At 37.2% G+C, this 26,166-nt stretch overlaps 1 protein-coding gene across 5 annotated transcripts in view; it reads left to right on the forward strand.

Annotated features, from left to right (window-relative positions):
- CMTR1 (cap methyltransferase 1) overlaps positions 1–26,166 on the forward strand; it is a 191,556-nt gene that overhangs the window by 71,230 nt on the left and 94,160 nt on the right. For all 5 annotated transcript variants that reach the window (XM_074236832.1, XM_074236831.1, XM_074236836.1 and 2 more), the window contains 2 exons: positions 3,029–3,136; positions 6,722–6,926. In XM_074236832.1, coding sequence (XP_074092933.1) covers positions 3,029–3,136; positions 6,722–6,926 — 313 coding nt within the window. The remainder of the gene's footprint in view (positions 1–3,028; positions 3,137–6,721; positions 6,927–26,166) is intronic.

Consider the following 26,166-nt stretch of genomic DNA (forward strand, 5'->3'; position numbering starts at 1 on the left):
TCTTATTATTGGCCTCCTAGGAGTCTGAGTTTAGTAATAGAATCATTGGGTAAATTGTATGGATACCTTGTCACTTTATTTGCATAATTCCTAATTGTTTTCCAGATAGTTTGTATTAATTCACAGCTCCTTAAAGGATTCACTTATGGGACTCTTCACATAATCCCATCTTTTTGTCATCTTTGCTAATGGGAAAGGGTATAAGGTAAAACCACAGAGTTGTTTCAATTTACATTTCTTTTATTAATGATAAGGATCATCCTTTCATCTGATAGTCAATAGTTTGCCATTCTTCTTTTGAGAACTGTTCATTTTATTTAATTACATACATAAATATATTACATATATAATATCTGTTAATGTTTCTATAACTTGAATATTAAGTCCTTATCAGAGAAATTTGATACCACAAAAAAGTTTTTCTCATTCAACTGCTTCCCTTCTTATCCTAGGTATACTCATTTTGTTTGTACAGAAACTTTTCAGTTTCATATAATTCGTTATGTGTTTTGTCTTTTGTAATTGTGTCCATCATTTGTTGAATTAAAAATACTAACTTATAGCTGTGAGAGGTGAGTGATGTTTCTCTTTTATTTTTTTATAGTATGATCTTTAATATTAAGGTTGTATACATTTAGAGTGTGTGAGGTGTGAGGTGCTAGTGTAAACCTAAATTTCTGCCAAACCTTCCTATTTTCTTACAAGTTTTTTATTGAATATGTTGTTCTTTCCAGTTTATCAATCACTAGTTTCTTGAGTTTCCATTGTTTCTGATTCTTCCTTGTATAGTCTGTTCCTTCATTTTTATATATATTTTTATTAATAACAGATGGTTGTGATGAGTACTACTTTATAATACAGTTTGAGCTCTAGTAGAGCTATTCCTTCTCTATCTTTTCCTCTTTTCATTATTTCTCATACTATTCTAGATTTTTTCCAAATGAATTTTATTATTTCATCAAGTTCTGCAAAGTGGCCCTTTGAAAATTTGATTTACAGTAGCATTAAACCAGTAAATGAACTTGAGTGGTATCATCATTTTTATGACATTGGCATGGTCCAGCCTTGTTTTTTATTTTCTTAAGGACCACTTTGTAACTGAATCTATATGAATTTTTTTTGGTTTGCTAGATTATCTCCAGGTATATTTATGAATTATGTAATTTTTTGTAATTGTCTTTATTATTGCCTCTATTTTGTTATTATTATTATTATATAGAAATTCTATTAATCATGAAATGTTTATATTGTAGCCTACAGACCCTTTGCTAAAGCTATTGTTTCAGTGAGTAGCTCTGCTGATTCCTTATGATTTTTTTTTTTTAGCTTTTTTGCAAGGCAATGGGGTTAAGTGGGTTGTCTGAGGCCACACAGCTAGGTAATTATTAAGTGTCTGACATCAAATTTGAACTCAGGTACTCCTGACTCTAGGGCCAGTGCTCTATCTACTGTGCCACCTAGCTGCCTCATCCTTATGATTTTCTAAATAAATTGTAGTATCATTGGCAAGTAGGCATAGTTTTATCAATTCTTTATCTTTATGCTATTAATTTCCATCTCTTTTCTTATTCTTATTGCTAGAATTTTCAGAACTATGCCAAATAAGAGAGTGGGCATCTTTGCTTTTATATCCATATTTATTGGGAAAGGTTCTAGTGAACTCCCATTGCATACGATGTTTGCTTTTTCATTTTAGGTAGATAGTTTTTATTTTGTTTGGGTAATAAAATCCTTCTGAGCATATACTTTAAATGATCTTTAACATAAATGAGTATTGGTACTTTCCCAAAGATCTTTCTCATATCTTTTAAGAAAATCATATGATTTTGTCTGTTTTTTTGTTTTAATATAACTAATTAATAAAATGATTATATTGATTATTTTACTAATGTTGAACTATTCTTGCATCTTTTGAATATCCATTGAGGTGTCATGATAATGGTTTCATGGATAAATCATTGTTTGACTGAATGTTATTTAAAACTTTTGAATTGATATTCATTGATGATGTTGGTCTATAGTTCTATGTTCTTTTCCTTCCCTGGTTTAGGTATTTGTCTTATTAAGGGAATCTAATAATTTTCTTTCTCAGTTTTTAGATTTTTCAAGGCATTGGGGTTAAGTAACTTGCCCAAGGCCACACGGCTAGGTAATTATTAAGTGTCTGAGGTCAGATTTGAATCCCGGTACTCCTGACTCCAAGGCCAGTGCTCTATCCACTGCGCCACCTAGCTGCCCCTTTTCTCAATTTTTGAGAATAGTTTTTATTTTATTGACACTAATTGTTCAAAAGTTTTTAGAATTCCCTTTTGAATCTTTCAGGACTCTTAATAAATTTTTTGTTAAATGCCGTTGGATCAAATCTCTTTTTTTTCAGATATATATGGCAATAGAGAGAATTATTTTATTCTAATGGGTGACACAGCTAAAATAGATTTCATGAAAACCAAGGCTTTCACTAATTCTAAACTTTGTAGCTTGAATACTTATTGTCTTGCTTTAGTGTCTGCAATGTTAAAATACCATCGCAAGAATTCTAATGAATTGTACTTTCAGCCCACAAAAAAAATTCCTGCCTTTGATTTTTTTATTTTTTTAAGGTTTTTTTTTTTGCAAGGCAAAAGGGGTTAAGTGGCTTGCCCAAGGCCACACCCTAGGTAATTATTAAGTGTCTGAGGCTGGATTTGAACTCAGGTACTCCACCACCATAGTCCCCCCCCCCCCACTTTTAAATTTTTCAAGAAGAAAGGAGGAAACTTTCATTTATTTATTTATTTATTCATTCATTCATTCATTCATTTATTTATTTATTTTAGGTTTTTGCAAGGCAAAGGGGGTTAAGTGGTTTGCCCAAGGCCACACAGCTAGGTAATTATTAAGTGTCTGAGCCCACATTTCAACCCAGGTACTCCTGACTCCAGGGCCGGTGCTTTATCCACTGTGCCACCTAGCTGCCCCTATTTATTTATTTTAAAAGGGAAAAAGAAAACATTAAAAATAATAATACAATATTCTTATATCTTTGCAGAAAGAGAAAGAGAAAGTGAGAGCACAGAAGGAAGAGGTTCTAAACCAGATGAATGATGTACTAGAAAATGAACTTCAGTGCATCATTTGCTCAGAACACTTCATTGAGGTAATAACAAGGGACAGATTCTTCATCCTCCTACCCCATCCCTTAGCACATCCTCATCTGGACTGTACACTATATAATCTAAAAGTATGAGATTGTATGTGAAACAGCAAACACCTAACACAAAAGATTGTGCTTTTCTTTCTGAATATATAATAAATCTGATATATGATCTTCAAAGATATCCTGATTTCATTGGGGGGGGGTCAACCCTATTGTTATTCTCACCTTCACTCCCTTCATTTTTGGTTTTTGCAAGGCAAATGGAGTTAAGTGACTTGCCCAAGGCCTCACAGCTGGGTAATTATAAAGTGTCTGAGGCCCATTTGAACTTAGGTACTCCTGACTCCAGGACTTCTGCTCTATTGACTGCGCTACATAAGTTGTTTTCTTATATCTTCTCACTTCCCTTTGCTTCAGTTCATACAAATCTTCCTAAGTTTCTCTGAATAACTTTTTGAAATTTTTCTGGGGCAGTATTTTATCTTTACCTTCATATGTCATAATGTAGTCAACCATTCTCCAACTGATGGTCATTCTTTTAGTTTTCTTTTTTTTCATTGCTATAACAAAAAAAGAGCTATTTCATATACATATGAATTCTTTTCTCCTTTTATAGTTTTGGGATATGCATCTCTAATGAAGCTCAAGATTGTATTAAATTTTTGGCTTTCACATCATTCTCTTGCCTCATTGAGTTTTGTAGCACACTAAAACTACCAAACTCCCATCATTTTGCACTGAAATTGGTTTTCTTATATCCAAATTATTACAGAATTTAATCTTATTCAACCCAATGTTCTATCCTTTTGATATCTTTTTTGTATGTATTATTAGTTATTCCTTTTCAGTTTTTTGTCATCTGAAAATGTGATGAGATGCCATCTCTGCCTATATTAAAGTTTTTGATAAAAATATGTTAAATGAAACAATACCAAAGCATAGATCCCTGGTACCTACAGAAGACCTCCTGTCATGTTGATTTTGTATCATTTAGCAGAACTACTCTTTGAGTCTAGCTATCCACTCAGTTTTGAATCCATCTGATTGTATTATTTCACAATTCATTTCTATCTTTTCCCCATAAAAAGTATGAAATACTGTATCAAATCTTTGCCAAGCTTTAAGTAAAGTGAATCCAAAACATTTCCCCAAAAAGAACATAATAATTAGTGTGGCATAATTTGCCCTTGGTGAGACAGTAGTGGATCTTTGTAATCAATCACATCTTCCTTTTCAGATATTTCCTTACTGGTTCTTTAATTTTCCCTTCTAAAATCTTCCAATAATTAATATCAAACTTAGACCTTTGTTTCATGATTCTGTTTTCTTGGCAAAGATGCTGAAGTGGTTTGCCATTTCCTTCTCAATCTCATTTTACAGATGAGGAAACGGAGACAAAAAGGGTTAAGTGGCATGCCCGGGGTTATACATATAACTATGGAGTGTGTGAGGCTGGATTGAACTCAGAAAGATGAGTCTTTCTGACTCCAGGTCCAGTACTCTGTCTACTTTGCTGCTTAGCTGCCCTCTTCATTTTTTCACTCATTCAAATTCTGTATCAAAATACTTGCCAAGCTCTGTCTATCCTATCTTTTTTTTAATAAGGTTTTTGCAAGGCAAATGGGGTTAAGTGACTTGCCCAAGGCCAAACCGGAGTTCAAATCAGGCCTCAGACACTTAAAAGTATCTTTGAACTCCAGTACTCTTGATTCCAGGGCTGGTGCTCTATGCATTGCACCACCTAGCCACCCGTCTTCAGATTATCTTCTAAATCTTTCTCCTCCCATTCCTGTTCTCATTCAGTCCCTTAGTACCTTCCCCCACACTAATTTTTATATGTTATTTAATTTTATTTTTTCCAATTAGTTTTCAACCATTCCTCTCCCTTCTCCCTGTCCTAGGCAGTGTGTAATCTGATATAGGTTGTACATGTTCAATTGGAATTAGCATATTTCTATATTAGGCATATTGTAAAAGAAAATTTATAACTAAAGGGGAAAAATCCCTGAGAAAGGGAAAAAAAAACACAAAAGTTTTAAAAAGTGACCATAGTAGGATATGGGTGGTATTTTCCATCACAAGACTTTTAGGATTGTCCTTGATCACTGAACTGCTGAGAGGAGCCGAGTCCATCATTATTTCATAGTGTTGCTGTTGTTTTCGTAGTTCTGCTCACTCAGCATCAGTTTATGTAAGTTTTTCCAGACATTTTTGAAGTCTGTCTGCTCATGATATCTTATGGATAGTATTACATCACATTCATATACTATAATTTATCCAACTATTCCAATTGATGGACATCCCTTCAATTTCTAGTTCTTTGCCACTATAAAAAGAGCTGCTCTAATTATTTTTGTACATGTAAGTCCTTTTTTTCCCCCTTTATTATGATCTCTTTGTAATACAGTTCTAATAGTGGTATTGTTGGATCAAATTTTTAATGTCCATTGGGCATAGTTCCAAATTTCTGTCCAGAATTGCTTTCCCTACACTACTGCAGAAGTTTCCCTCATTGATCAATTTGCTTCTATCTAATGTCTTTCGAATCCATCCTCCTCATAGCTGTCAAATTAATATTCCTAAAAAACAAGTCTTCCTTCTCAAAACAAACACACACCTGCTCAGATATCTTTAATTGACTCTATTATCTCTTGAATAAATACCAAGTTGCCATTTAATGTTCTCTACAACATAGCTCCTACCCATCTTTAAAATTTTTCCTTTGTTGTTCCTTAAGTTTATAATAACAATAAATGATTTTTTCCCTATACAAAAGAAAAAGCAGATAGTATATGAATCCAAGAATCTCTATGACATACATCTTGATGTAGTGGTGTTGTTTTAAAGTATATAGTAAGTATTACACAGAAGTTCCAAAGCCATCTTGCTTATCTCTGACTCCCTCTGAATTGTCTTTTTTCTTTTTTTTAACTTGCTTTTCTTTAAATGCCTTTAAAAAATGTTTCATTGAAGTCCTTTTTTCCGGTTTGTTATCCCTAAACACTTTTCCCATCTCTATCCCCCTCATAAATTTCTTCTTCCAAAATAAAAGTGATGCCTTGAAGCAAGTAAATATAATCAACCAAAATAAACTCTTATATTGGCAATTCAGAAAACATATATCTAATTCTGCACCTCTAGTCTGCTGCTCTTGATTCTGAATTTGTGACTTTAATCACAGTAAATGCTCTGACTAGTTACAGAAAAGAAAGAAGAAAAGGGTATAAGGGGTGGCTAAGTGGCACAGTTGATAGAGCACTGGCCCTAGTGTCAGGAGTACCTGAGTTCAAATCTGCACTCAGACACTTAATACTTACCTAACTGTATGGCCTTGGTCAAGTCACTTAACCCCATTGCCTTGCAAAAAAAAAAGAAAGAAAGAAAAGGGTACAAAATGGTGCTTGAATACTTCCCTGGGATTGATTTTTTTGTTTCTAGAAAGCCCAGCCCTAGCTAGACAGTAATCACTTAATAAATCATCCAGGATTATGTTGCTTTAAAGATAAACTCATCTTGTTTCTTTTGCTATTGAAAAAGCACCCAAGAGTAAGATCCTTGATGCATTCCTCCTCTTGCCCTTTTTAGGCTGTCACCTTGAACTGTGCCCACAGCTTTTGCTCTTACTGCATCAACGAGTGGATGAAACGAAAAGTGGAATGTCCCATCTGTCGGCAAGATATTGAATCTAAAACTCGTTCCCTTGTACTAGACAACTGCATCAACAAAATGGTTGAGAACCTAAACTCTGAAATGAAAGAGCGACGAGAAATTCTCATTAATGAAAGAAGAGGTAAGGGGAAGAGGATGTTTCTGAGAGCATGAGGTGTGAGGACTCTAATCCCTCTTCATAGTGCATTCAGTGTTTAAATAACATGGCAGAGGTGGGAAACTGGTTCAATTTATTCATTTGGCAAGCTTTTATTAGGTGCTTCTCTTTGTCAAAATGCCATAACAATCTAAGACATAATCCTCTCTTCAAGTGGCATATAATCTGACTTTTTTCCACAAAGAGTTGAAGGCTGAAGTTCTAGTCTTCTGGTTAACTGATTTCCATATTGGATTTAGGATTGCATTTCTCTTAAGTGCATGTGCACACACAATCATACACATATCACTTCCTGTTCTCTTTTGTGTTCAATGATACGCATCTCCCTCAAGTTTTAATAGTATACTAGCTTTTACATTATATATACAGATGTGAATTAAAAATTAATGACAGGGGCAGCTAGGTGGCGTAGTGGATAGAGCACTGGCCTTGGAGTCAGGAGTACCTGGGTTCAAATCCGGTCTCAGATACTTAAAAATTATCTAGCTGTGTGGCCTTGGGCAAGCCACTTAACCCCATTTGCCTTGCAAAAAAACCTAAAAAAAATAAAAAATAAAAAAAATTAATGACAAATACACGCATTTATTTTTGAGCTCCCACTCAGATGTAAATGGAACCTGAGCTTTAATGAAATTTTCATCTACCTTATCAATATATATAATATATATATATGTACATTTTTGTGCCAGTGTGTATGTATGTATGTAGAGGAAAACTGATTAGTAAGTCACTTAAAGTTATAATTAACATTATATAATTTGATTCTCATAACCATTCTGTGAGGTCCTAGGGTATCTAATATTTCCATTTTGCCAGTGAGGAAACCCATCAGTTGTCAAAAGAGCTCCTCTTCCTAGGATTATGTATTCTCAAGCAGGGGAGCAGGGATTTCTTTAAGCAAAATTTATAACAGGGAAACCTGCCTGAGACATTGTATTTCTAGTTTGTTTGTTTTTTTATCCCATTTCCTTTCTATTTTCTGGCAGCCCAAAGTCCCCTACAGTGGTGTAGTACACAGACTTTTCCCCTACTCCCAGGAAGGTACTCTAATGTACCTTGCACCAAAATTATTTCTTCTTCCTGTTTGCCCTCCCTCTGCTTCCCTCCCCAATAAAAATATACCTTAGGGTCATGGAATGATTTCACCTAATTGTTAAGAGGAATGCAAATCTGTTGAAACTAATTCACAATATTCAGTATTCCACATTTCTATTTTTTTAATGCTTTATTCCATTTCAAGACTTTGTAGGTAGGATTGGAATATATTTTATATATATATTAGAATGTATTATATGACCTGGTAGAAAAGCTGAGAGATCTGTCCCTCTCCTCAGCCTATAGGTATTAATTAATCAGTCAACAAGCATTTGTTAAATGCGTTCTATATAATCTATGCATAAATACATACACACACATATATATACACACACAGGCAATTTTTACATTGTCATGAATAGCTTGGGGAATCCGGAGAAATCTCGTGTAGTAGCTGGTGCTTGAGCTGAGCTTTACAGGAAGATAGTCATTTCTAGGGAAGCAGAGATGAGGATGTTGGCAGGGGGTGGGGGGGGGCACTACAATGTATACAAGAGGCAGGAAATAAAATGGCATGGGTGAGGAGCAGAAGAAAATCATAGAGTGAAGGCTGGAATGGTTGATTAGAACCAGGTTGTAAAAGACTAAATGCCAATTAAAAGAGGTTTATATTGATCTTAGAGGTAATAGATTATAAAGTTATAACTTCGTTATGACTGATGTAAGAAGGCTGGTATGGCAGCTGTGTGGAGGATGAGTTGGAGAAAAGAGAGAGACTTATAGGCAGGGAAACCTATGAGGCAAGCATTGCAGTAGTTCAGGTAAAGGAAGATAAGATCCCAAGCTAACATGGACAAAAGAGAATGGAGATAGAATCAATCAGACCCAGTAGCTGATTGGATATGTAGGGTGAAGGGAAATAAGGAAATAATAAGGAATAATAAGGAATCCAAGATGATCCTGGTGTCTTTCAAGAGGACTCAGATCAGCTATTTTTCCTTCTCAGTACCCCTTCCACCTCCTACTATCTGACATTCCTTAGTCTTCCTATCTGTTGACATTGTTCCCGCCCAGATTTAGAACCTATACTGTTTCTTTTATCTTTTGATGTTGAGACTATGAATTTGATTTAATTCAACAAATATTTGTTAAGTACCTTGGCATGGACCTTTTATCTCAGTTTCCTTATTTTGAAAATAGAGAAGTTGGACTTGATGGCATCTGTCTCTGGTAGCTCTCAATCTGTGATCTGTGATTTGATGTATGTCTTATTTATTTTTGTATCTCTCTCAGTTCCTGGTACACTGCCTAGAAAGAAATATGTATTGAATAAATAGATAACTAGCTTTACCTTGGGTCTCTAATTACACAGGGGTTTAACTGCTTGAGGTAAGATATTGTTGCGCTTTTTAGGATCCAGTCCTGAGAGCTTTCTGTGTTCCCCAAATCTACCTGAATAATCACTTTGCCTTTTGGGGTTGGGGAGGCATCAGAAGAGTTAAACTGTTTATTATTGACCTCCTCTTCAAGCTACTTAGTAAATTATCTTGATCTATAAGATCATAGATTTAAACCTGGAAAATCACATAGTCCAGTCCTTTCATTTTACATGAGGAAGGTAAAGAACACAAATGATAAGTCACTTGCCCAAAGTTGTATAAGTATTAAGTTGCAGAGCTGGAATTCAAAGCCAGGTTCTTTTATTAAAAATTATTGCTTTTTCCCTTCTACCACTTTACCTTCTGATAACCTCTGTCACTTGCTATCTGTATAGCAAACAGATAATTCTCTGCAATTGTGATTATTCATGATATCCTCTGAAATCATTATTATTCATTTCATTGGCCAAAGTTCCTAAGTCTCTCAAAGTTGTTTGTCTTTATAAAATTGCAATTCTTTCATAAATTACTCTCCTGATTCTGTTCACTTTACTCTGCATGGGGTTATTGAAGTCTTCTCAGGTTGCTCCAAAACCATCTCTCTTAATCATACCCCCCCAATTTATTAAACTCTGCATAATTCATTTACACAAGGAGGCCCCTACTAGTTCTATACTCCAAAATCTCGATTTGGCATTCAGAACTCTTGGCTTCTTCCTACCTTTCCAGGCTACTTAACTTTACTCCTCTCCACCATCTTCCTCATGTACATCCAATAACACTGACCTCCTCGAAGTTCCTCATACAAAGCATTCTAGCTCTTTATTCTGTTGATTTTCATCTACTGCTCCCTATACCTAGGATTCTCTTCCTCCTGATCTCTGCCTAGTGACTTCTCTGGGTTCAAGTCCCAGTAAAATCCAACTTTCTACAAGAAGTCTTTCCTGGTCTCCATAATATTGCTGATGCCTTCTCTCCATTGAATATTTCCAGTTTTATCTTGTATTTGTCTTCTTTGTACAAGGCTGTTTGCAGGTTGTCTTATTACACAGGGAGGTTCTTGAGACTAGACACAGGGTTTTTTTTTTTACTTTTCTCTGAATCCCCAGAGCTTAGCACACTGCTGGCACATAAATGCTTATTGACTTATCAATTGGAGAATAACCTTAATCTTGAAAAATGTGAATCAGTTCCACATGAGTCCATTATCAGAGAAACTTTTGAACTCGGGTCCTCTTGACTCCAGGGCCTGTGCTCTATCCACTGTGCCACCTAACCACCCCGCAGAGAAACATTTTACAAATTTTTTTGGCTTTTTGGCTTTGGCTATTTTAAAAGTAACTCCTCTAATTTTAAATAACTAATAATGATTTTTAAATAACTTACAATTTTTTAAAATTTTTATATTTAGTTTATTTTCATATTACTATATTAATCTTCTTGTAAAAATAAACATATCCCCTTCCCCCACAAAGATAAAGAAACCTCAAGAAAAATAAAGTGGAAAGTGGGCGGCTAGGTGGCGCAGTGGCTAGAGCACTGGCCCTGGAGTCAGTAGTACCTGAGTTCAAATCCGGCCTCAGACACTTAATAATTACCTAGCTTTGTGGCCTTGGGCAAGCCACTTAACCCAATTGCCTTGCAAAAAAAGTAAAAAAAAAAAGAAAAAGAAAGTTACAGGGGGGAAAAATGGTGTATTTCAGTCTATGTTCAGATACCATCCACTCTGTCTCTGGAATGGATTCTATTGTCTATCATAATCCTTCAGAGAAGTTGCTTCAATTTTTTTTTTCCCCACAGTTGTTATTCTCTCTCTCCTTTCACCCTGTCCCTCCTCAAAAGTGTGGTGTAGCTGACTACCGTCTCCTTGATCTTCCCTCTCTAATATCACCTATACCCCCTTTCCCATCCCCTTGTCCCTTTAAAGGGGACATGCTTGAAAAAAATAGTGAAAAAATACAGAGCTTAAAACTGAAAAGAACAGCCCTAATAAGTTACTTGAGGGATTTAACAAGAGAACAAGGAGAAAGAAACTTCAAGATTTGAAGGGTATTATTATGGTAATTCTCAAGATCTATTATCTGATTTTTCTGTTGCATATAGTTTCACTTATAAACTTATGACTTAATAAGTAACAGCAAATATCACTAACAGTCTTCTTCTTTTCTTCTGGCACTGCTTTTAAACTCACTGCCTTTGCCTACAGTTGTTTTCTTATTCCTAAACAGCAGGAGAAAGGAGATAGAGAATCAAAAAGGTAGAAGAATCTTGCAGCAGTAACTGAAGAAGATTTGAAAAACAAGGAGTATGCTTGAGAGATTACCTAAAATAGAATTAACTAGCTTGTTAGCAGTGAAAGAGGGGAGGGGAGGGGTGGCTAGGTGGCTCAGTGGATAAAGCACCTGCCCTGGCTTCTGGAGTACCTGAGTGCAAATCTGACCTCAGACACTTAATACTTACCTAGCTGTGTGGCCTTGGGCAAGCCACTTAACTCCATTTGCCTTGCAAAAACCTAAAAAAAAAAAGAAAGAGGGGAGGGGAACCAAAGGTGTTTCTTCTTTGAGAAGAAAGAAATGATGTCATACTTAAGTACTTTTGCTCAGGACCTTTTGGTTAGTCCTTTCTCGGGATCCTGAGGAAGAGTCATAGGATAAAAGAGTTGTATGGTATCTTAGAGATAATAGTTGAGATCTTCATTTTACAGATGAAACCCTGAAGCCTGGAGAAGTTAGGAATCACATAATCAGGTTTTGTTATATCAAACCAAGATGTTCACAATTGTGATCTTTGTTAATCAAGACATGACTATGTAAAACAGGTATGGGACCCTATCCTAAAGATTGTGCTGGTGAATCACAGAGAAGTTATTGAAAGACCTTCCAAGAGTGGAAATGAAATTTAGAAGGAGATGGCTAATATTTCTATTGCTTTCTTTTTCTTGTGAGTTAAGAGTTCTGCACTGGGTCCCAGTGGTGGATATCTTCCTGTTGAGCCAAATGATCTGGCTCTCTTGGACCCTGCTGGGGGCTGGTGAGAATTACTTTCATCCACACTGTTGGATTTCTTACTAACTGCCTAGTATTTGGATATCCCTGTAACTTGTATAAATTTTTAGATCTTGGGGCACATAGAAATTAATGATTGGAAAGGATTGGTAGGATCATAGTGATCCTCCTGAGGATGTATCAACCACACTAAAGCTGGGAGGATCTGATTATTGTGGATGATATGTGCAGTCCCCATAGTTATCCAATAAAGTAATGCCTTCAGGGGAAACCTCAGAGCCAGATTCGTAGAATTTCAGGCAAAACATGGGAGTTCAAAGAAAAATACCAACAACTAGTTTCCTCGCCAGGTGCTGTCCACCATCTGGCTGTTAGCTAAGCAGTGTACATTTGTGTCTGTGGATATGCCAGAGAAGCAGGAGGCCTTACTATCCTAGCCACAGCTGGTAAGAATATTCTCTTCACAAACTTCCTCCTGTTCCTAAGCACTTTTGACTCTAGGGACTTTGAGAAGTCCTCTGACTCTTGATGATGAGTAGCAAACAGCTGCCTTGTGAACCCATCCCAAATGGGCTGGCCAGACCCTGCCTGAGACAACACCACAGAAGCCCATGCATCTGCACACTTGGAGACAGCCAGGCTGTCTCAGAGCCAAGGAATATGAGTGCTGAGCAAGTTATGCGTGTAAAACCCAGGCAACATTACTGACATGTGGGAGGGTGAGATACCTTTCATTAGTCCATTGTAACTAATACTTGCTTATTTTCTTTATGAGTATATTATATATGTCATCTAATTGAATCCTTTGGCTCATCATTGAGTATTCATAATTATCTTTCCTTCTGAAATTCTTCAACTGATGGTTCATAAATATAAATTCTTCTTTTGGCATTTAAAGCACCCATAAATTGAACTTTCCAGCCTTAATATATATATAAATATAAATATAAATATATATATATATACATATATATATATATGTATATATATATATATATATATATATATATATATATATATACACATTACCCCCTTCATGTATGTAATGGTTCAGCCAAACTGGTCATCTTACTCTTCCTTACATATGACATTCTACCTCTCTTTGGCACTGGTTGCCCCCTGTACCTAGAGGACATTTCTTTACATTGTTACTTCTGCCTTTGTTTTTTGTTTGGTTTGGTTTTTTTTACAAGGCAATGGGGGTTAAGTGGCTTGCCCAAGGCCCCACAGCTAGGTAGTTATTAAGTGTCTGAGGCCGGATTTGAACTTAGGTACTCCTGACTTCAGGACCAGTGCTCTATCCACTGCGCCACCTAGCCGCCCCTCACCGTACCACCTAGCCACCCCTTTCTGCCTCTTGTAATCTATAATTCTTCAAGTTTAGCTTAATCATACCCTTAGATGAAATATTTTTTCAGTTGCCTTCCCTGAAAATCACTTTGTTTCTGTATTGTATTTATTTTATATGTTGATTTGTAAATTCCTTAAGGGTAGAGAGTATTTCACTTATATCTTTATAATCCCCGTACCTAACACCATGCCTTATGCATGGCATAAACATTTGTTAAATATTTGTTCCTTGATCACTATCAATATTCAACTCTTACTCCCTTTCCTCATTTTATGATGTCTAAATGGTCATCCTGGCAAAATTGGCACTCTACCTGCAAATGTGGGTAAAGATAATTCTTAGGAATGATACAGTAAAATTGACAGATTGACTTCTTGTTGCAACCCTCAGTAGCCAATTTTTTTTTTTTAGATTTTTGCAGTGGGGTTAAGTGGCTTGCCCAATGCCAAACAGCTAGATAATTATTAAGTGTCTGAAGCCAGATTTGAACTCAGGTACTCCTGACTCCAGGGCCGGTGCTCTATCCACTGTGCCACCTAGCCGTCCCTCAGTAGCCAAATTTGAAGATTGATGTTAATCATCCCTTCTAGAAAATGTAGATGGCCTTGGAACCATTGTTTTGTCAGATTTTCATCACTATAACCTATGAGCTAGACTCCAGCCAGCATCCCATTTCCCCTAGTTGAATAAATGAAAGAGTCTTGGCTAGCTCAGGTTATCAAAGATGGTCTATAGGCTCTGCAGCAGTGGATAGTAGTGCATAGTCCAGATTCTTTCTTAACCTTTAGTGATGAAGTTTGATATGACCGTGTTTGATTCTAGTAGGGCAAAGATTCAAGACTAAAGTATTATATGTGTAATTCAACTCCTGGTGTTGATGTCCTTTGTTAGAAATATTTTAGGAATACCATACCAGCCTCTGGTCATATATAGATGTGTACTCTTCCTTGCTTTTATATGTAGGTAGTAAAATCTACTCTCTCTCTCTCACTTGAGAGAACTTAGTAGCATGGCAGGCCAAGAATGAGTCCCCAGAAACTTTTCCTCTTTCTTTCCCAACTCTGATGGCAGTTAGGATAGCCTTGCCATGTGCTCATATCCAAGGGGTGGAGAGTTAGTAGACATTTGAGGAAGAAACTAAAGCTGAAGTATAAGGGTCCCCTGTACTTTACAATGGTTAATCTGGTGAAGAAATTTCTTCTGACCCATGTTAGTGGATAAATTACTCATTCTTTTATGAATTAGTATAGAGAAAGAAAAGAAGAAAACTCTCCTCTTCTATTCTCTATTAAATAGATTTTCTTACTCCTTTCTTTCCTTCTCTTTTGTGATTATATTCACACTGAATAATTGGTGCATTTTTTGAGAACATGGGGAAGAGCTGAGCTTAGATGCAACCAATCAACCATCTTACCAGAAGCTTGCCCTCATTCCCTCCTTTTTAAAAGCAAGAAAGGTGGCAGCTGGGTGGCGCAGTGGCTAGAGAACCGGCCCTGGAGTCAGGAGGACCTGAGTTCAAATTTGACCTCAGACACTTGATAATCTGTGTGGCCTTGGGCAAGCCACTTAACCTCATTGCCTTGCAAAAAGAGAAAAAGCTAGAAAGAAAGAAAGTTCCTCCCTTTTCCGTTTGGCAACATTAGAACCAACATATTAAACAAAACCTCTATTCCTGCTGCACACAAATGGCTAAAAGCCATCCTGGCATGTTTCTTTGTTTTTACAGTTATTGAAGCAAGCATAGTATTTGAGAATTTCCCTAGAACCTGACAAAAGGCTGCTGAGCCCTCATTCAGCCAGCTCACTATTCTACTGTGTTGCAGTTAGAGAAATTGTTTTTTTGCCAAGAGGAAGCAACGGCTTCAGGGCCAGTCGGAAGCTTATGTTAACCAAATCCCCAGTACAAAGTAGTTTTAAATAAGGACTCAGATTTGGGTCATTGGCATGACTGTAGTTGTCACCCTTCCGAATTTGTACCAGCTCCATCTCTCTTCTAGTTGATCATTCCCAGAAGACTGGCTCTCCAAAATCAACTGAAGAGCAAGACATAGATATATAGCTAAGGGCAACACTGTGTTAGTTAAGATAGTTTACCAATGGTCCTTTAACATCGATCTCAAATGACACTGCCTCCATGAAGACTCCCTAGTTCTTAGAGAAAAATGACCTTCCTTTTTGGACCATAATTCTACTAGGGCACTTATCTAACCAATTTCTAATTTTTCATAAGAATTATCTTTTATGCCTCTTCTCTATGAGGGCATGGGCAATGATTTAAATAATTCAAAACAGTAGCTCTTGGTTTTTTCCTTTTAAATAGTATTTTATTTTTCCAATTACATTTAAAGATAGTTTTTAACATTAATTTTTAAATAAAATTTTGAGTTCTAAAATTTCTTCCTTCAAGATAGGAAGCAAAAAAATAAATTTGCTTTGTGTGTGTGTGTGTGTGTGTGTGTAGGTAAGCAGTTTGATTATGGGTTATATATGTGCAATCATCTAAAGTATATTTCCATATTAATCATACTGTGAAAAAAGAAACAGAGCAAAAGGAAAAAATAAATTGAAAAAGCATTTTTCAATCTGCTCAAAGTCCATTGATTCTTTTTCTGAATGTGGATAGTTTTTTTTTTTTCATTATAAGTCTTGTAATTGTCTTGGATCATTATTTTGCTGAGAAAAGCTAAGTCAATCAAAGTTGATCATTGCACAGTATTGCTGATATTATATGCAATGTTCTGATTCTGCTCACTTCATTTTGCATCATTTATAAAAGCCTTTCCAGGTTTTTCAGAAAGCGGCCTGTTCATCATGTCTTTAAGTACATTCATATACCATAACTTGTTCAGCAATTATTTGATTGATGGGTATCCCCTCAATTTCTTGTTCTTTGCCACCACAAAAAAAGAGCTGCTATAAATATTTTTGTACGTAGAGGGCCTTTCCCATTTTTTATGTTCTCTTTGGAATACAGACCTTAGCAGTGGTGTTTCTGGGTCAAAGGGTATGTGCACAAGTTGATTACTATTTAGGCATAGTTCCAAATTGCTCTCCTGAATGGTTGAATCAGTTCACAACTCTACTAGTTCATTAGTATCCCAATTTTTCCATGTCACCCCCCAACATTTCTCATTTTCCTTTCTATCATGATAGCCAATCTGATAATTGTAAGGTGGGAGCTCAGGTTGTTTTAATTTGAATTTCTCTAATCATGATTTAGAGGGGCAGCTGGGTGGCACAGTAGATAGAGCACCAACCCTGGAGTCAGTAGGACCCGAGTTCAAATCCAGTCTCAGACAATTATTACCTATCTGTGTAACCTTGGGCAAGTCACCTAACCTTAGAAAAAAAAAATCAGTGATTTAGAGTATTTTTTTTAATTTATTTTTAATTTTTTTCTTTAATATTTATTCTCATTTTCTGTAAAAAATGTTTTTATATATTAATAAAATATTCTTGTTTAAGAGTAAACAAAATACCCCCTCCCCCCAAAAAATATAGACTCACTTGAACAATAAAGTAAAGGGGAGAGGGAAAAAACTAAAATTTAAAAAATTATAGTAATAATTGTTGGTATGCCCAGGTGGTGCAATGGATGGAGCACCAGCCCTGGAGCCAGGAGCACCCTGGGGTGCTAGGAGCCACCTAGCCCTATGGTCCTGGACAGGCCTTCCAATCCCAGTCCATACCCAGCTCCATCCACCCAACAATCAACCAGCTGTGTGCCATGCACGCCACCCCAACCCCACTGCCCTGCAAAAACCAAAAAAAGAAAAGAAAAAGACCCAAAATAAAATAAAATAGTAATAATAGTAGGGGTGGCTGGGTGGCGGACAGAGCATTGGCCCTTGAGACAGGAGCATCCAGGTCCAAATCCGGCCTCAAACACCCAACAATCACCCTGCTATGTGGCCCCAGGCAGGCCACCCAGACCCATTTGCCCTGTACCCCCCCCCCCCCAAATAATAATAATAATAAATGTGCTTCAGTCTGTGTTTCAACACCACCAACTCTGTCACGGGTGGATCACATTCTTTATGATAAGTCCATCACAAAAGTTACTTCCATATTTTTCCACTGTTACCCTTGCTGATCACAACTCCCTCCTTTGGTATTTCTCCACTACCATGTACTGTATTTTCTCTCTCCTTTCACTCTGTCTCTGCTGTAGGGTAGCTGAGTGGCACAGCAGACAGATCCCCGGCTCTGGGCCCAAGAGGCCCCGAGCCCCCATACCACCCCTTAGGCTCAGCATCCACCTAGCCCTATGGTCCTGGACAGGCCTTCCAATCCCAGTCCCTTGCAAGAAGTAAAAAAGAAAATGTGTTATATCTGACCACTCTCCTCCTATGGTCCATCCTGTCCTCCATCACTCACATCCCCCCTCCTTCCCCCATCCCCCTTCTCTCCTTCTTACTCTAGATGTCTATACCCCATTGAGTATATATGCTGTTTCCTCTCCTAGCCACCTCTGATGAGAGCGAAAGTTCCCTCATTCCCCCTTGCCTTCCCCCGCTTCCATATCATTGCAATAGCTCATTGTAATAAAATAAATCTTTTTATATGAAATATCTTAGCCTATTCCCCCTCTCCTTTTTCTTTCTCGCAATACATTTCCCTTTTATCTATTGACTCCATTTTTACACCATATTTTATCTTCAAATTCAGTTTTCTCCTGTGCTTCATTTATAGAATCTCCTACCTGCTCTGTTAATTGAGTAATATGAGTATTATCAGTGTCATTTTTCTAAACAGGAATACATGGAGTTCATCATCATTAAGTCCCTCATATTTTCCCCTTCTCCTCCTCCACTCTCTATACTTCACCTGAGTCCTGTATTTGAAGATCAGACCTTCTCTTCAGCTCTGGCCATTCTAACAGGAACATTTGAAATTCCCCTGGTTCATTGAAAGTCCATCTTTTTCCCTGGAAGAGGATGTTCAGTTTTGCTGGGTAGTTGATTCTCGGTTGCAATCTAAGCTCTTTTACCTTCTGGTATATTATATTCCAAGCCCTATGAGCTTTTAATGTTGTTGTTGCTAAGTCCTGTGAGATCCTGATTGTAGCATGGTATTTGAATTGTGTCTTCTGGCTGCTTGTAATATTTTCTCTTTGACTTGGGAGTTCTGGAACTTGGCTATAATATTCATGGGGGTTGGTTTTTTGGGATCTCTTTCTTGGGGGGGGTTGGTAGATTCTCTCCATTTCTATTTTGCCCTCTGCTTCTAGGATATAATGCCAATTTTCCTGTAGTAATTCTTTGAAAATGACGTCAAGACTCTTTTCCTGGTCATGACTTTCAGGTATTCCAATAATTTTTAAATTATCTTTCCTAAATCTGTTTTCCATATGAGTTGTTTTTTCAATGAGATGTTTCACATTTTCTTCTAATTTTTCATTCTTTTGGTTTTGAAGTTTTGAGTCCTGATTTCTCATACATTCAGCAATCTCCCTGGGTTCTCTTCTTTGTCTGAAGGATTTATTTTCTTCAGAGAGCTTTCTTAATCACTTTTTCCGTCTGGTCAATTCTGCTTTTTAAAGCATTCTCCTCAATAACTTTTAGAACTGTTTTATCCATTTGACCTAAGTTGGTTTTTAGCATGCTATTTTCTTCAGCATTTTTTTGGATTTCCTTGACTAAGCTGCTGACTTCATTTTCATGTTTTTCCTGCATCTCTCTCCTTTATTTTCCTAGTTTTTCTTCTAACTCCCTCATTTGATTTTCAAAGTCTTTTTTGAGCTCTGTCATAGCCTGAGCCCAATTTCTGTTTTTCTTAGAATCTTAAGATGCAGGAGCTTGTGCTTCCTCATCTTCAGACTGAGTATTTTGATCCTTCTTGGGCTCATAGGCAAAATATTTCTCAATGGTGTTCCTCTTGTTTCTCTTCTTGCTCATTTTCCCAGCCTGAGCCTGTTTTGGGGGTGCTTCCTGAGCTTTTGGGATACTCCCACAAGGGTGTCAGTGTGTGAGGCTCTGTCCTCCCTCCTGGTCTGTGAATGATCATATGCACCCCCCTCTGCCATGGGGCTGAGGTGGAGGGGGCCCCTGCTGTTCTATGGGGGGGGCCTACACTGTGATCAGGATCTGAATGTGGTCAGAACCCCAGAGTCCTGTTCCAGGGGCAGAGGACAGAGCTCTGCAGTCTCTCTTGTCACTCCCCTCCCTCAGCTCAATGGGCTTATGCCCTGAGGGCTCCTGCTTACCGCCTCCGCCTGCTTCTGTTTCCTGGATCTGGGCTGCAGCAAGACCACATTGCTTCCTGTGTGCCCTGAGGGCTGGGCTTCACCTGCTGGTTACTCTGGCAGAGGGCCCCCACTGTTCCCCCAAGTTGTGCCTGGTGTTCCCCGCAGCATAGGTCAAGAAACTCCCCCCCCCCCCCATGAGCCGTGGCTGGGAGGCTGAAGTTCTTTTGCTCTGGTGGGCCACCCCTCCGAACCCCGGGGAGCAGAGCCTTTCTGCTCTTTTCCAGGTTACCTTGAGTAGGAGAACTGCCTCACTGGGTCCCTCTGTGGATTCTGTCTGAGAATTTAGTTAGAGTTCTTAGTTTATAAGTTTTATAAGAGAGCGCCTAAGACCCAATCCACTGTTGTTGCCATCTTGACTCCACCCCCTAGAGTATTTCTTTATTGATTGTAGATAGCTTTGATATCTTCATCTGAAAACTGTCTCTTCATATCCTTTAACCATTTATCAGATGGTAAATGACAGTAGATAAAAAGGACTACTACTGGTATTTATAAATTTGATTCAGTTCTATATGTATTTGAAAAATGAGGCCTTGGGGCAGCTAGATGGCCTTGTGGATAGAGCACCGGGCCTGGAGTCAGGAGTCTCTGAGTTCAAATTAGTCCTCAGACACTTAATAATTACCTAGCTGTGTGGCCTTAGGCAAGCCACTTAACCCCATTGTTTGCAAAAATCTAAAATAAAGAAAGAAAAAAATGAAAAATGAGGCCTTTATCAAAAATGTTTGCTGTAAAAATTCCCAATTTTGTGCTTTCCTTCTTACCTTGGTTGCATTGGGTTTTTTTTTTTTGTGAACTCAAGCACTTACTAAATGTTTGAAGGAATTCATTTCAGAGAATCAAAAAGGTCCCGTTGCCCCTAAAATTTAACTTCTTCACTACTACCACACACATAGTGACTACTGATGCTTTTATCTTTCCACAGCTAGCTCTTCCTTCATTTAACTTAATGGCCTGAGAAGAGTACACTTTAAGCTTTGTTAGCCATTTACCTCATAGTATGACTAGGGTTTTCTCATTTGAAAAAGCATTACAATATTAGGTACCAGAAAGAAATTGGAGGTAAGGGCTGGCAGAACCATGGTGCTAAGTACATTAAAATGCTTATTGAAGCAGATATCTGAAACACTGATAGAAGACTTTGCTGAAAGGGAGGAGGTGGGTGAGGTGGGGAAGGAAAGAGAGAGGTTGTGTGTGTGAGAGAGAGAGAGTGTGTGTGTGTTCACTTTAAATTAGTAGGCTCTTGGGGTGGCTAGGTGGTGTAGTGGATAAAGCACTGGCCTTGGAGTCAGGAGTACCTGGGTTCAGATCTGGTCTCAGACACTTAATAATTACCTAGCTGTGTGGCCTTGGGCAAGCCACTTAACCCCATTTGCCCTGCAAATAAATAAATAAATAAATAAATTTGTGGGCTCTGAATGAATATCAGTTGCTTAATAGAATATTACTTGACCTCCTTGCTTTCTATAGCAATCTCATTAAAGAACACTCAAAAAGATAAAAAACAAGTAATTCAGAAACACAGTTCAATTTGCACCTTGAAAGAATTTGTAAGAAGCAAATTATTCTTTTGAGAACATGGAGGACGAAATGAGGTCCAACTTGGGAAAACCAGGATCCCAAGATTGATGATATCCTTTAAGGACCTTATACTTTGTATATAGATAATAAGCAGCTTACACAGGTTTAACTCATGTTTCACAAGGTATGAACCTAGGAATATAGATATATACTACTAATCATTCAGTATTATACTAATCCTGATAAAACAGTGTTTGTTAAGTTATGCTGCAAAGGGTCATTAGGGTAACTTTAAACATATATAAGGTAAATCATGAGACAATTTTTCTAAATGTGGATGAACCTATCCTTAAGATGCACAATAGAAGCAGGGTGGTTTTCATTCCTGCTGCTTTCTCCATCACCTTTGAGAACAGTACAATCAGTTCAGTTGAACAAATTTTTTTTATTTTTTTATTATTTTTTTTTTTAGCTTTTTGCAAGGCAAATGGGGTTAAGTGGCTTGCCCAAGGCCACACAGCTAGGTAATTATTAAGTGTCTGAGACCAGATTTAACCCAGGTCCTCCTGACTCCAGGGCCAGTGCCTTACCCACTGCACCACCTAGCTGCTCCAGTTGAACAAATATTAATGCTTATTTTGTTCAGGGTCTAATGTGCCTAGTCACTGAGGATAGAATGGTAAGTAACTGATTAGTCAAATGACAAGTTTATAAATAACTACAAAATAAGCTTGAGAGAGGTAAGGGTAAAGGAGAGGCTTTGAGAAAGTGTGAGAAAAAAATTGGAGGTGAGAAAGATACCTAGTTGAAGTAAGGAAGGCTTTATGGAAGAACCGACATATTTTGGGGGCTTTGAAGCAACAGAGAAATGTGAATAATGGATCTTTGGGGAGTCCCTTTTAAGCTTTAGGAATAACATAAGAAGAATGAGGACAGAAAAATAGTAGAAATTGACTGGAATATATAGTACATGAAAAGGAGTACTGGTTTGTTAGGTATGATGGAATCAAATCATGGAAAGACCTTAAATATTATATTCAGGAATTTATACCTTTTTTCTTTCAGACAAAGGAAAATTCCTTCCGGTTGAGTGAAGTGGCATAGTCAGGTCAGTGCATGAGGAGCTTTGCTAAGGTTGTGATATTTATTATTTGCTTGGAGAAGAAATAGGTAGATGCAAGAGACTTGTTAGTCTAGGTGACGGAAGGTGAGAACTTGAACCTGGATGGTTTGCAGGGAGAGTGAAAAGTAGTGGCCAAATGTCAGAAAGATTGTAAAGGTAGAAGTAGTCAAACTTGACAATTGGTTGCTCATGTTGGGTAAGGAAAAGAGAAAGGTCAGAGATAAGTTTTAGCTTATAAGTCTAGGGGGCTGGTGGTGTCTTCAATAGAAATAAAGTAGGAGGAATTTTTACAGATAAGATGGTGACTTCAGTTTTAGCTGTATTGAGCTAGAGATGCATTTAGGACTCCAGGTAGTGATAGCTAGATTTAAATTGGAATATAATACTGAGAAAAGCCAGAAATGATAGACACTCATTACCTTTCTGTTACTCAGAATGATTTAAAAATAATATCTCCTTAAAAAGGAGGACAGTAAAGAGATTGGAAGGTGGACTGATTGGGTTAAATCTTATTACATTAAGAGGTACAAAGGACATATTGAAATAAAGGGGAAGAAGGGAGGAGATGAGAACTGCCTGAATCTTAACTCTCATCAGATTGTCTTAAAGTTAACATACACACACTCAGTGAAATTAAGAAACTTATTTTACCTTTAAAGTGTTAAAAGGGGGAAAATGCGGGGAGGGAGTGGATATAGTAGGGCAAACACACTGAAGGTAGCAGAATTCAGAAACAAAACACTGGGGAATATAGATAAAGGGGAAAAAAGGGCGAAAATACAAATAGGGAAGATAACATGGAAGGCAATAAACAGTAATTATAACTTTGAATGTGAATGGGATGAACTTTCCCTTAAAATGTAAGTGAATAGAAGAGTGGATTAAAAACCAGAATCCTACAATATGCAGCTTACAAGAAACTCATCTGAAGTAGAGAGATACATATGGAGTGAAGGTAAAAGGTTGGAGCAAAATATATTTTGCTTCACCTGAAGTGAAAAAAAACAGGGGTAGCAATCCTTATCTCAGACCAAGCAGCTGTAGAAATAGATATTATTAAAAAAGCTAAGGAAGGAAACTACATCCTCCTAAAAAGTACCATAGACAATAAAGTAATTTCAATACTAAATATGTATGCACCCAATGGTATAGCATCCAAATTCTTAGAGAAGTTGATGGAGTTACAAGAAGACATAGACAGCAAAACACTACTACTGAGAGACCTCAACCTCCCACTCTCAGATTTAGATTAATCTAACTATAAAATAAACAGGAAGGAAGTTAAAGAGGTAAATAGATTGTTAGAAAACCTAGATATGATAGATTTATAGAGGAAATTGAATGGGGATAGAAAGAAATATACTTTCTTTTCTGCAGTACATGGCACTTACACAAAAATTGACCATGTACTAGGGCATAAAAACCTAATGATCAACTGCAGAAAGGCAGAAATAATGAATACATCTTTCTCAGATCATAATGCAATAAAAATCATATGCAGTATTGGACCAGGGAGATATAGACCCAAAACTAATTGGAAACTGAATAACCTTATTTTAAAGAATGAGTGCATCAAACAACAATTTACAGAAAGAATTATTTTATCCTTAGATAATGACAATAAATGAAACAACATACCAATATCTATAGGCAGCTGTAAGGGAATATATTATATCTTTAAATGCTTATATGAATAAACTAGAGAAAGAGGAAATCAGTGAACTAAATATGCAACTAAAAAAGTTAGAGAAAGAATACTGAGAACTGAGAGTTCTGAGGAGAGATTGAATATGAAGATAAGGGGTGGCTAGGTGGCACAGTGAATAGAGCACCAGCCCTGGAATCAGAAGTACCTGAGTAACAAAAGAAAGTAAAGGTAAAAAAGAGCCCTAGGATAAAGAGAAAAGGACTTTTTGGAGTCATATATTGATAGAGCCAGAGGAAGATAAGGAACCAGCCAAAAATAAAAATTTCCCAAGAATATAGGGTTGGAACAAAGTATCATATGCCCCAGAAAGATAAGAACAGAAAAAGAATTTTTAGATTTGATGATAAGGATATCATTAGTGGCCTTGGGAATAAAATATTTCAGTAAATTGGTTGTAAAATGGAAACCTTATTACTATGGGTTGAGTGGTAGTAAGTAGGTGATGAGGGAAGCAAAGGCACTAAGTATAGACACTGTTGAAAGGAACTTAGCTTCTAGAACTGGCCAGGTCAGGGGAAGGGTTTTCTGTTTGCCTTTCATAAAGGGTATGGATGTAGAGAAAGACAAAAAGGGGGCTCTTTAGAAGCCATCCACCCAACTCAATTCATTTTATAAATGAGGAATCAAAGGCCCTAGGAGGCTAAATGACTTGCCCAAAGTGACACTGGAAATAAATCACAAAGACAGGATTTGAACCTAGGTCATATGATTCCAAAGCCAGACTTCTTTTCACTGTACTCTGGAAAGTCCACTTTTCACTTCTGTGTATAAGATTACAAAAATGGGGGGTGAGGGAAGAGGGAGTTGGAGAAGGGAACAGGAGGGAGAATAAAGGTACAGCGCTTAATCGTACTTAGTAATATGAAGGATACATCTTCTGAGAATAGGAAGGACATAGGAAAACTGAGACTGTTTAATTCTCTGAGATTAATTATTCAGCTGTCATTAAGTCCTACTGTGTGAGAGGGATTTTGTTCCTTGCTAAGAATAAAAAAAGGGGGCAGCTAGGTGGCACAGTGAATAGAGCACACACCCTGGAGTCAAGAGGACCTGAGTTCAAATGCGGACTCAGACACTTAATAATTAACTAGCTGTGTGGCCTTGGGCAAGCCACTTTAACCCCATTTGCCTTGCAAAAAAAACCTTAAAAAAATAAAAAAATAATGAAATTCCTTACCCTTACATTCTATTGAAGTTATATTTAAGTATATATAGAATAAACATAGAATAGATAATTCAAATAAATACAAAATAGAGTAGTTTGGAAAGGAAGATATTAGCCCTATTTTGAAGAGAAAAAATGTATTTCTAGAACCTGGGAACAGCAGTATTTATACTTCTCTTTAAATGAGTTTTTTGACAGTGATGGAGAGAAAAAACAATATTAGTGGGGTCAAGCAGAAGTTTTGTTGTTTTTCAGTCTTGTCCAACTCTGTGACCCCATTTGAGGTTATCTTGGTAGAGATCTTCGAGTAATTTACCATTTTCTTTTCCAGCTCATTTTTTAGATGAGAGAGGAACTGAGTTGAACAGGGTTAAAGTAACTGGCTCAGGGTATCTGAGGCCAGATTTGAACTTGAGTCTTCTGTACTAGGTCCTACACCACCTAGTTGCACCCTCAGTTTGTAAAGGTCTTTTAAAAGTTTATATTTGAATCTAGATGCAAACAGGGAGTTTCTGGACTTGAATGAAGAGAGTATATCAAATCTGTGCTTAAAGAAAATCACTTTGACTGCAACTTAGAGTAGACTGAGATGGAGAAAGATTTGAGGGGCACTGTTTCAATAATCTAGACAAGGTCATGTGGGCCTGAACTAGACTGAGGGCTATTTTGG

This window comes from Macrotis lagotis, chromosome 5 (genome assembly GCF_037893015.1).
Source record: "Macrotis lagotis isolate mMagLag1 chromosome 5, bilby.v1.9.chrom.fasta, whole genome shotgun sequence".
NCBI lineage: Eukaryota > Metazoa > Chordata > Mammalia > Peramelemorphia > Peramelidae > Macrotis > Macrotis lagotis.